The sequence below is a fragment of the Rhipicephalus microplus genome, chromosome 7, assembly GCF_043290135.1.
Source record: "Rhipicephalus microplus isolate Deutch F79 chromosome 7, USDA_Rmic, whole genome shotgun sequence".
Taxonomy (NCBI): Eukaryota; Metazoa; Arthropoda; class Arachnida; order Ixodida; family Ixodidae; genus Rhipicephalus; species Rhipicephalus microplus.
In genome coordinates, this window is record NC_134706.1 from 19400117 (window position 1) to 19412170 (window position 12054).

The following is a 12054-nucleotide window of genomic DNA, read 5'->3' on the forward strand; positions in this document are numbered from 1 at the left end:
TTTCAGAAAAGTTTTCAAAAACTATAATGGACACACGAAAAAAAACTGCTGCTTGTGATATAGCTGCCATGAGGTGGTTAGTGTTGCTGACCACCGTTCCAGAGCATATGGGTCCTTAAATAGTAATTACTGCATACAAACAATTTGACGTCTACTCGACCTCTGGACCAGGAAGCTCCGCCATCCTCCTATGCGTCTATTTTGACACGATCAATTTTCACAGGCATACGGAGTCGGCTGGGAAATTTTAGGGGAGTCCACTAGGGGGCCAGGCAAGGCTGACCTGCCTCGCATGGGCTCCGTATTCTACGAAGTTTTTGTCGAACCAAGACTGCTTTTTTGGTGCCAACAGTGGTCTCTCTTGAACTTCAGCAAGTTGCCGACGGTGCTGGTGAGTGTCTCAAACCTCCTTGTTTTTGAGGAGCTTTGCAAACATCTACTCTTGCTGAGCGGGGGAACGCCGCCTCGTTAGCCCTAACGCCACCCACCGGCACCGGCGTCGGGCTCGCGCTTCGACGCGCGTGCACAAGTTTTTCGGCAGCGCAATGGCATACATGGTGAGTGGCACGGATTTACCTGCCACAGAATTCAACCCAGAAGAATGGAGTGTAGTCCTGAATGCCCGACAACGCTCACCTCGACAACAGTCAAAAGAAACTGAAGGAACGCAGTCAAGCAAAGCGGCGCCACACCGCCCAGCGTTTCCTCAAAGCTCGACAGCACAGCTGTGGCGCGTCCTCGCTTAAAACGACTGCCACGGTTGCCAGTCGATGACTTCAAGATTGTCTTTCGTCCGAGTGCGGGAGTAGATCTGGCCCAATACAACGACGTAGAGTTACGAGCGGCTGTAGTCGCCAAAAGCGGACTGCACTCTGTGGTTGCCGACGAAGATCTTGTGTGCTCCAATCTGGCCAAAAATATTTTCACCGTGTCCACATCTTGTGCCGACCGAGTTGCCAACTATGCAAAAATACGAGAACTCACGCTACGTGGTAAAAAACTGGGATTTCACGCGTACATAGCTCCCCCGGACGGGGCACGGGCAGGGATCATCTACCGCGCTTGGAATGGTGAATCACCTCAGGACTTGCTTCAAGAATTACGTCGGGCGAATCCCCTTCTACCAATAGTCCAAGCAAGAGACATGGGGCATACCTCACGCTCAGTGCTCATTCACTTCATGGCTGAGGAGCTTCCTCCGTAAGTCAAAATGTTTGGCATCCTCTACGCCGTTTTCAACTTTCAACCGAAGGTGGAAGCGTGCCTAAACTGCAGACAAGTCGGCCACCGACGAGATGTATGTCCTTTGCCAAATCGCCTCACTTGCTCAAGCTGCGGACAGAAACACCCGGAGGACTATCCCTGCACCCCGCAGTGCGTCATCTGTGGGGACGCTCACAAGACGGGTGACAGGGCATGCAAGCAACGCTTTCAGCGTGGCTTCAGCCGTCTCTCTCGGCCACTACAAAGGCCGCAACAAGAGCACCAGCAGGAGCAGCCCGAGTTCCAGCTCGAGAAGGAGTCTTTTCCAAGCATCGACGATCGAAATCGTAGCAGCAGAAGCAAGAGTCCTGGACGAAACCGTGGCAGCAAAGGCAAAAGCCCTGGACGAAGTGCATCACAAAGCCGCGACTTCAGCATTAAACCCGAAAACGTGAGCTGGGCGAAGCAAGCCTGCTGCTCCTGTTGTATGCTCTCTGACGCTAAAGAAAATTCTAAAACTCAGGAGACTATCGAACGTCTAATGCGAGAGAATCAAGAGTTAAAGCAACAGTTGGCTCTGGTGCTGGAACGTTTAAGTACACTTACAGCTGTCCCACCCGCGTCTTCTCCACCCCTATCTATCTCCCCCTCTGTCATAGAGCCTGATATGGCAGTAAAATCAGGGACCGATATTATAGATTCCTCTCCACAGCCAGCAAAAAAGAAAAGAACAGAGCAACCCGAGCCATTGGAGGACGATTTTAAAAGCACCAGTCAAAAAATTCGGAAAGAACACCGCGAACTCAAACAAAAGGTTGATTTAGGCTTTACGCAAATTGCTGAACGCTTCAATAAGATAGGGAGTATTCTAGACGTGTTAGTTGCTCGGCTCGAATCTTTCCCACAATCTCAACCCTCTCCAGCGCCTTCGCAGCCATAACCCCCTCCTGCACCCTTGCCTCATCTTCACCCTTTTCACTCTGCATATGGCAATGGAATTGCTGTGGATTAAGAAACAAGAGAGACAACCTCTCACTTTATATACAGCGGTCTACACGGGCCCCTCATGTCATCTCCGTACAGGAGCCTTTAAAAGCTTGCAAACTCCTCGGCTATCAGGCTGTACATTCGCATCCTAGCTCCCCATGGGCTACCACATATATACAGAGAAATATCTCGTTTATAGCGCATGATCTTTCCGATCTTTACAGTGACTGCCTTCTTCTTGAACTTCTCCCACGTCGTACAGGACAAGGCACATATTTTATTTTGAATATTTATTCTCATCCTAGAGATGGCCTCACTGCTGTTTTTGAAGCAATTGATAGGGCCATTCAAATAGCAAACTCTGCTCCCATAGTTGTAACGGGTGACTTTAATGCCCCGCACGTAGATTGGGGTTACAGGAGAAACACTCGGAAGGGCACCAGCCTTTTTCAATACATTCAGCGAAACAGGTGCACTCTAGTCACTGACTGCATGCTACCAGCACGAATTGGCAACAGTGTGAGCAGAGATACCACCCCTGACCTTACTTTCACTAAAAATGTGCGACAAGCTAACTGGACACACAGTGGGGTCAACCTCGGCAGTGATCATTACATCCTAACAATTACACTGCCCCATGCCAATTTTCGTCCACAGTTTCATTTAAAACATATTGTTGACTGAGATAAATTTCGCGAAATCCGAGACCGAAACCCGAAAAAAGAAATTCAAGACTACAAAGACTGGGCGTCTCAGCTTAAGCAGGATGTAGCTCTTAGCGAAAAAGTAGCCCCTGCAGCACATATCCGTGATCCAGTAGACAGCAGGCTACTCCACCTATGGGAGGCCTATCAGAGCTTGGAGAAACGATGGCTCAAGCAAAAATATAATCGTAAACTAAAACGCAAAATGTCACAAACACTCCAGCTTGTAACTGAACACGCGGCCAAACTTTCATCGCAGCAATGGAACCAGATATGTAACCGGCTCGACGGTGCTCTACATATGAAGAACTCTTGGTCCCTGCTTCGCCATATGTTAGATCCATGCTCCTCGCGATGTGAAAGTAATAAGCGAATTACGAAACTCTTGTTTGAAGTAGAAAAACAAGGGCAAAACGTTGAAACTGCTCTTAAAACAACGTATTTCCCTGGCCCAAGGCGAGAATCGTTACCTACCTACAATGGAGCTCCCAATGCAGACTTGGATGCACCAATTGCAGAGGCGGAAGTTTGGGCTGCCGTAAGCAAACTTCGCACCATATCTGCTCCAGGACTAGATGGAATTACTAACAAAACACTCCAAAATTTAGACTCCAAGTCAGTGGCAGCTCTTACCGATTACATGAATCAACAATGGGAGCAGGGCACGCTGCCCCAGGAATGGAAGTCAGCTAAGGTGACTTTCATACCCAAACATAATAAGCCGTTAGACCTTAATAATTTGAGACCGATCTCGCTTACCTCATGTACTGGAAAACTGATGGAGCATGTAATTCTCAATCGTCTTAATCGCTGCATGGAACAAGAAAAACTGTTTCCCTCCACCATGTACGGCTTCCGAGCGGGACTCTCCACTCAGGATGTCATGCTGCAGCTTAAGGAGGACGTGCTAAATCCTACTTTTCCACACATCACCAGAGCCATCCTTGCATTGGACCTGACTAAGGCTTTTGATAATGTTTCTCACTCCTCGATTTTACAATCTCTTAGTGAACTAAACGTAGGCTCTCGCACGCACAGGTATGTCTCTGCCTTTCTCAGCAATAGGTCCGTCTGCCTACAGTTGGGCGCTTTCAAAACCGATCCCTTCATGCTAGGTAGCAAGGGAACGCCCCAGGGATCGGTCTTGTCCCCGTTCCTTTTTAACGTTACTCTCATACCGCTAGCGCGGAAACTTGCCACACTTTCTTCTATCAATCACTCCTTGTACGCGGATGACATCACCATCTGGGTCAATACTGGCAACCATGGCGAAATTGAATCGAAGCTTCAGTTGGCCGCTGACATTGTTGTTAAACACGCCAACAATATTGGGCTCACCTGCTCGGCGGCTAAATCGGAACTCCTAGTAATTGACTTTAAAAAGCAAGAGACATGTCACATTCAAGTCATGCTTGATGACACCCCTATTCGCAGGGTCAATAAAATGAATATTTTAGGCCTTAATATTTCCGAAAATGGCTCGAACGCTGACACAATAAAGTTAATCCGCACCTCAGTTCAAAATACAGCTTCCCTCATTAAGCGCATATCCAATCGTCATCGCGGCATGAGGGAAGCAGACACACGCCGCCTCATACAGGCCTTTTGCCTATGCAGAATTACCTATTCTATCCCCTACCTCTATCTCTCACTTACGGAGACCGAGCAACTTAACAGACTCATTCGTAATGCCTATAAAACTGCGCTCCATCTCCCTAAATCAACAGCCACGGATAAACTACTTCAACTTGGGGTGCACAACACTCTGGGAGAGCTTGTAGAGGCGCATCTTTTCAGCCAATATCAAAGACTATCACTCTCAGAAACAGGACAGGTACTCCTGCACCGACTTGGAATCAACGTTCCTGGTCACACCACCGCCACTCACGCAGTTCCCGTCACTGTTAGCGGCAACCTATTAATTCCGCCACTCCCCAAAAATACTCACCCAGAACATAATCGGGCGCGACGGGAAGCCAGAGCCAAGTCCCTTCAGAAGCGCTTCCCTCCTAATTCTCCCGCAGTCTATGTAGACGCGGCCGAATATGTAGATCATCGAGCTTTCGCGGTAGCCGTCGTAGATGGATTTCAAAAACTGGTCGCTAGTGCGTCCCTTCAAAATTCGACAGAATCCCTGGAAGCAGAGGAGGCGGCAATTGCTTTAGCCATTGTTCACTCCTCCGCTGAGTATATTTTTTCTGATTCAAAAACTGCAATTCGTAATTTCGCCACTTTCCGAATTCATTCTCCGGCTGCTAAAATTCTTGAATCATCTCTTCCGCCTGATCGCCTCATCAACCTCCTCTGGGTCCCTGCGCACTGTGGACCCCCAGGCAACACGGCCGCTCACACCCAAGCCCGAGCACTCGCCAACCGGGCTCACAGCGACCTGCCTTCGCTTCGAAGTGCCAGGGATCGACTCCTCAGCTATCACGATATCACGCTATTTTACCGAAATTCCCGCCTAACGTATCCCCCGCCACATAAATCTCGCTCCAGAAGTGACCAGGCTTTGTGGCGCAGACTTCAAACGGCCACAGCAACGACTCCTTTTCTTCTCTCTCTTTTTACACATGGTGAAACCTTGCCTCATTGCAACTTATGTCCTAGCACCAGAGCCGACTTCCAGCACATATTTATGAATTGTCCAAACAAACCCAAGCCTCTGTGGCAAGGGTCAGAACACCAGGAGCGATGGGAGGCTGCTCTGTGCAGCTCGCAACCGGTTTTACAGCTCCGGACAGTGAGCTGGGCCAGAAGGGTCGCCGAAGCACAGCAGTGTCCGGCCACCTAGAGCGGCCCGAGGGCTCGTCGTCATCCTGATTCCACTTCCCCAACCACACCCCCCCTCAAATGATTCTTTCGTGAATCAATAAAGTTGATTACCTACCTACCTACCTGGGAAATTTCAGATACACCGTCTCCCAGTTGGTGTGATTTTGATTACTCTTGCTATGTTCTGGCAGCAAACAATGGAGTGTTGAATCATGTGCAGTTCTGTATGGGGTAGTAAAGCTGTCCTCATCAGAAACCACACATTGGCACGTACTGTTCACGCAGCTGCATACATCCTGAATTGTGGATAGGCATAGTGTGTTCTCGGTAGGTATAGAAGCCATGTCTATCGGAAACAGGTTTTCTATTTCATACCAGCACTCTTTGTTCCATTCCTGCCCTAGGCAACAAAGTTTTCAGACATTGCAGAGGCTCTTTAGCGGTCCTTCGAGCTGTTCACACGAATTCTCCTCAATACTAGCTTTAGGACGGTTTGCGATGATACTAAATTGTACACGTAGTAGACGACGTTCATCTAGGGGTGATCCAGATTTGTATTGATAACTTAGCGCGTCACCTTACATTTGTGCAACACTCCCTTCAAACATTGAAATCCGTCTCATTTTCAATATTGCTCGCAGTACAATGGTGTTTTGTCAAGAAGCCGTAGGTTGTACCACTTTGTCGTGGTGGCATCAAGATAGCATGTCAAGTTTGGAATTTTCTTCGTCCTAAGATAGCTACTTATTATCTTGCATTGCGTATTCATAAACAAAATATATATCCATAGCTGAGGTCTTCGAGCGCTTTAAGAAATATCCGGCCTTTATGGCTTCAACCGCTTTCTTGTTTGGCATCTCGTGACATCTACAACAAATTGCATTAGCGTGCTATTTGCGCACCATTTCATCTCATCTATCACCGTAGCACCTGGGCGTACCGGTGCGAACTGGCCAGTACGAGTACGCCCAGTACTGGTCTGTACTGGGCATATAGGTTTGTCCAAAGATGCCGTAAGGTTGCATGTGCAGGGCACCAGATGTTATTAATTTACGTGAACGAGGAGCTAAGGAAGATATAGGGTAAGTTAATTGCATCATTTTAAGTGTATTGTAGTAATCGTGACAGCACGGCACGGAAAGTAAAAAGGATAAAAAATCCAATTGTCACCGGGAGGGACCAGATCGGCCAACTTTGGACCATGCACCTTTCATTACAACATTCGATTACGCAGGTGCGCTCCCTTCCAGCGTCGTCTTTTCGTCTACTTTACTTTCTTCACATATCTATCACAATTATAACATTGCACTTAAAGCAGTACAATTAGCATTTACTGTACCTTTCTTGGATTCATTATCTGCAGGCTCTCATCAAGGTAGTTTCTAACAAAAAACAAGCCCTCAAAAATTCTCTCCATTTATTAAATCTTGTGAAGTCTCATGCATATGCTTGACATTTTGTGCTAGTTTATACAGCTCCATACTTCAACAAGACTGCGGCTCGAATACAACCCAAACATGAATCTGCACACAGGGTAATTGAAGAGCTAGTATCTATGGGAGCTGTAACGCACAACGCTTCAGCGAGCATGGTAATGATGGGTAGTATAAAGATTTTGTCTAATCTCCTAATTTCTGGACTGCTTCTTGCTTCCTGTGTGTTCGTGTGGCTTGGAGCTGTTTTCTCACAAAAAAAATATCAGCAAATGTTCAGCGGTTGGGCTTCACCGCATTATTTTTTTATGTTTACTTTTTCAAAGTAGGTCATAGAGTTCAAAAGGGTTCGTTATTTCCTTCGAAACAAAACCGAAACACAGCAATAAACGAAGCCACAAGTGCGATTCGCCATCCGCAAGTACGAATACTAGGCAAATATGTGTACTACCCATCATTTCCATGGTCGCAGAACGATCGCAGCGTCAGAGTCCTGTCTAATTATTTTAGGAAACCATGTGTACAAGAGCTGCTGACAGACTGTGGCAGGCATAGGCATGCACAAAGTAAACCATTCAGGTGGAGAGGCAAAGTATTATCGCAGCACCTCCTTCCCCTTCTCCCTGGTCGAGTTCTCGATTTGATTGATATGTGAGGTTTCACGTCCCAAAATCATCATATGATTATGAGACACGCCGTAGTGTAGGGCTACCACCTGGGGTTCTTTACCGTGCACCCACACCTGAGCACACGGGCCTACAACATTTCCGCCTCCATCGGAAATGCAGCCGCCGCAGCCGGGATTTGATCCCGCAACCTGTGGGTCAGCAGCCGAGTACCTTAGCCACTAGACCACCGCGGCGGGGCACCCCTGGTCAAGTTCAAAAAACAAGTTTTGCAATGGCTTAAATATGAAAATGAAGCTATTACATACTTTTTACAGCGGCCTGAATTTGGTCCTTGGCTTTCTAATAGTAAAAACCGGAAGTAAGCATTTCTTGCAATGCAACATCAAAAACCTTCGGCCACCATTGCCATCAGAAGCTGGTGTGATCATAGCCCTATTCTTCAAACCATGACGAGACCAGTCCGACAAAGGAAAACAATGCATGTTGCAGACTTTTTGCGTCCCCCCCTCTCTCTCAGGTGATGAAGGGGCTCTGTCATCGCGCACAAGGAACTTCGCAGTACGAGTACTTTGAATTTGTCGATGGGCCACAGATTTTTCATCATGTCTCTTCTGCTGTAACCACTTATTTCATCCCGCCACGAGTTTCATCATAGCACCAATGAGCGTACGCATTACCTTTCACGGTGACGCAGGTAGCTTCGACATCGCTGAAGTCCCTGTTCGCCTCCCTGCTGCAGATCAACGCCACCCCTGGACAACGGGATGACGACGCACTGCACTCCTCGTTCAACGAGCGGGTGTTCCGAATTGGCCCCAAGCACTGGCCTCTCAGCAAGCTGCGCCAGTACACCAGGGTGAGCGTGAGTTCCAAGATAGGTGGGAGAACCGTGGGTGGGGGGGGGGGCATGCAGGGGGGGGCGGCTGCGCTCTTTCTATGAACATCTCGGGTAGAAGGGCCGAGTGAGTCCCATATCTTTACTCAGTCAGATATGGCCTCCGATTATCTCATGAAGTTGAAAAAAAGCTGTAGGCACTCCGCCGATCACAGTGAATTTCGAAACACGCATGAAAGATTACATCACCTCAACCGTGATCAGCTTGCGAAGCAACGCATGGGTAGACATAAAGCTCCGTTCATCACGTGCGAATTGCCAGGTGTTAACGCGTTCTTGCAAGTGAAGGGCAGCATGAATTCGCTCAGTAGTTTCTGTTGCTGTTACTCGTCACGCACTCTAGTTGGAGCGCGCCACGCGGGTGCATGTGCAGAACCTCGTTGCCCGACACCATCACACGATTGCTGAGAGAGTGTAAGGGGGAGAGGCCTCAGTGTCGCAGCACCCAACACGGGCCGGGACGCGCCAGAATGCGTGAGTGCGTTCTGGCAGTGCTTGGACCAGCTGTTGCGCATGCGCGTAAAGAGTGGGAACGCAGCATGCCGGTTTAGAGCTAATCGCATCTAAAAACAACCTTTTGGCTCCTGCAGAGGAGCCTTCTTCACGAGTTAAGTAAAATGAATACATGGGTTCGAGCAGATCGCCAACTGTGCGCCGCTCGAATATATCACGCAGGCAGTGCGCTTACGGTAGATTGCCATCGTTCCTGTTGAGAGTGCGCGGGGTGGTCTGTATCACGGGCGACGCAAGATGAGGACGCCGTGTTGTTGGGTTGGTTGCGAAATTTTATTGTGGTCCTGGAAGGCGCGCGCCAGCGCACAACGGGCGACTCCCACGTAGGGACCGTTAGGCCAAGCAGGCCACTCCGTGGGCCTGCTGGGCGGCCCAAGTTGGTTGGCCAGGAAGGAGCTGCCTAGGGCCGCCTCCCACGTGACCGAAGTAGTTTAGGGGTTAGTATACATCCTTGCACTCCTTGTACATCCTTGGATAACGGCAAGTGGAACCTTGCCGTTATCCCAACCAGTGTCCCCCACTCCTAACGGAGAGCCCAGCGCGTACCTACTCCCGGCAATTGACAAGTAGAAATGGCTGTTCGATTGGAATTCCGGCATGATCGAGTGCAAGGAAAAGGAGGTTGAGGGAGGCTAATTTAACATTGTCAAGGAGTGAATCGGTGAGAGGTTGTCACAGCACAACAGCAGTAGCGGACAACAGCAACGCCCACAAAAAATGGTACTCCTCCTCCGCTACAGTGAAGCTCGAGGAAGTATATATCCCGGGCAACCAACAGCTCTTATTCGTACAGGTTTCACTGTTCCCTTTGACAAATCGTCCCTCGCGTCAGGGTTGAAGGTAAGTAGGTATAACCGTTTCCCCAGCGTGAGTAGAATATTGTTACGGAAGTTCGAAAACTCGGTGTGCAACATGTGTAGTATACTTTGCTGGTGCGCTGTATCGACTTCCCGCTTGTTAGAGCAGTGGAGACAGGCGCCATCCAAGCCAAGTTTCGTAAGGTTGTTTCCCCATCGGGTGTAGCTACACAGCTCCGACACAGCGTAAAGGCCTGACTACACGTACGCGTCACATTGCGTCAGCGCATGGCGTTTTGACGCGGTCACGCCGCCACCCTCTCCCTTGGAAGGGTGAGGGAGCGGAGGTTCATGCAGCTTGCTTTCTCTCTCCATAGGGAGAGGGTGCGACGCAGCGTCAAAAAGCCCCCACTCTGACACGATGCAACGTGCCAGTGTGGCCAACTCCGGCGGTTTTTCAAGGTCAATGAAATTCACTGGGTACGTTCGTTTACATGTTTGCGCCATTCTTACAAAATTGCAGGCTTTAGAGCTTGGCAGATTCTTTTCGTGTGGATTTTGTAGCTTGCCTTCAAACTCACACCTCGCTTGCGAGAAATAATGGCAACATTGTGGGGGTTGCGTCGATTTGTACAAAGCGGAAGTGACGAAACTGATGTGCCACTGCAGCGTCTGCTTGTCCGCTATGGGTTCGGCTGGCGCTTCGTAGAGAAATATACTGGGTATAGATTGGCCACTCGAGCCTTTCCGCGGCCGAACAAGAGCGTTTATAAATAGTCGTTAACGATTTAGAGTACGAGGTACTCTACAATGGGAGAGCACAAAGCCGTCCCATAAGTGTTTAGAAAATAATGTTTAACGATTTCGAGTACTACGTACTCAACTATGGGAGAGCACTGAGCCGTCCCGTAGACTCACAAGACTACTTAAGTTTGAAACCAGACTCGATTGACTGCTAAATTGCGTACTAATGCTCACCTTTACTTTTTTGTGATACAAACATTTGATAGCCTCCTTAGAAGGACAATGAGAGCCCAAATTTGACATCAAATTTTCGGGAAGAAGAAATCTGATGAATTTCTGCAATTTTTTAAATCTGCTTTGCATCGTGTCTGGCTAAAGACGTTTAATGCCTTAGCGCAAAAATCAGTAAAGTTTCACTAGAAAGTGTTGTCTTTCTGCATTCGTTTTGCACAAAGTCTCCACATTCATGTGGTTTAAATGTGCGCACTGAGTGTACAGGCATTCCCTCTGTGGAAGCATGGGTGTGTAGCCTGCATTCGCTTTCGCAGCATGGGGGCACGGGTTCAAATCCCAACGTCCGAAAGAAGAATTTGTTACTTCATTTATGCTGAAGACATTATCGGGTCTCACCAGCCAGTCGTGGCGCGGAAAGTGGCGCAGTAGTTCGGCCGCAGGGGCCTACGGGATTGTCCGCTCTTTTTATGCAAGTATGTTTCTCTATGGGCGTATTGTGTTGGCGGGCGTGCTATAGGTGGAGAAAGGTGTTGCGTTGAGGTCCGCACACGATTCGCCATATTATCTAGAGCACTGTAGCCATATATTCATCATAACAGCGTAAGCGTGTTAGCTGATCGCCACAGGCACAAACTTGGACGGCGTGGATAGGTAGTGTTATCTGGCGGCGTTATGCGCGACGAGGCGGGTTTCGGACATGGCCTCCGAGATGACGAGCGCGCACCGTGTTTTTCAACCCATTGCGCGGCTGCCATCTCGGAGGCCGTGGTTCGGGCGAAGGATTTCGTCGCACGTAGAAGCGCACTTGGTGAGGTTTCGGTGTTGCGGTTTTTCGCCAATTAAAAATCATTTTCAAATCTTTTGAGCGTTTCAGCTATCGGGCGCGTGACAAGAGTATCTCAGGAATAAGAGCACCATTATCCTGACATGGTAAAAAAAATCGCAGGAGTTGGCCTTTGGGGATGGGCCATCGCTCGCTGGGCGAGGCGAGATGCGGCGTTGCGTCCTTTCTCGCGCACCCCTTGTGTCAGCCAATACTTTCAAAAACGTTTTTATGCAATTTCTAGATACTTCAAGATAAATTTATGGTCATTTCGATTAATTATATCATTTTCGGCTTTGCTAGTTAATATTCATCAT

At 48.7% G+C, this 12054-nt stretch overlaps 1 protein-coding gene across 1 annotated transcript in view; it reads left to right on the forward strand.

Moving 5' to 3' along the window:
* The window catches only part of LOC142767191 (carbohydrate sulfotransferase 12-like), a 53341-nt gene that overhangs the window by 9809 nt on the left and 31478 nt on the right, over nt 1-12054 (forward strand). Inside the window, exon 2 of the mRNA XM_075868416.1 lies at nt 8426-8587. Within this exon, the coding sequence (XP_075724531.1) occupies nt 8426-8587 (162 nt within the window). The remainder of the gene's footprint in view (nt 1-8425; nt 8588-12054) is intronic.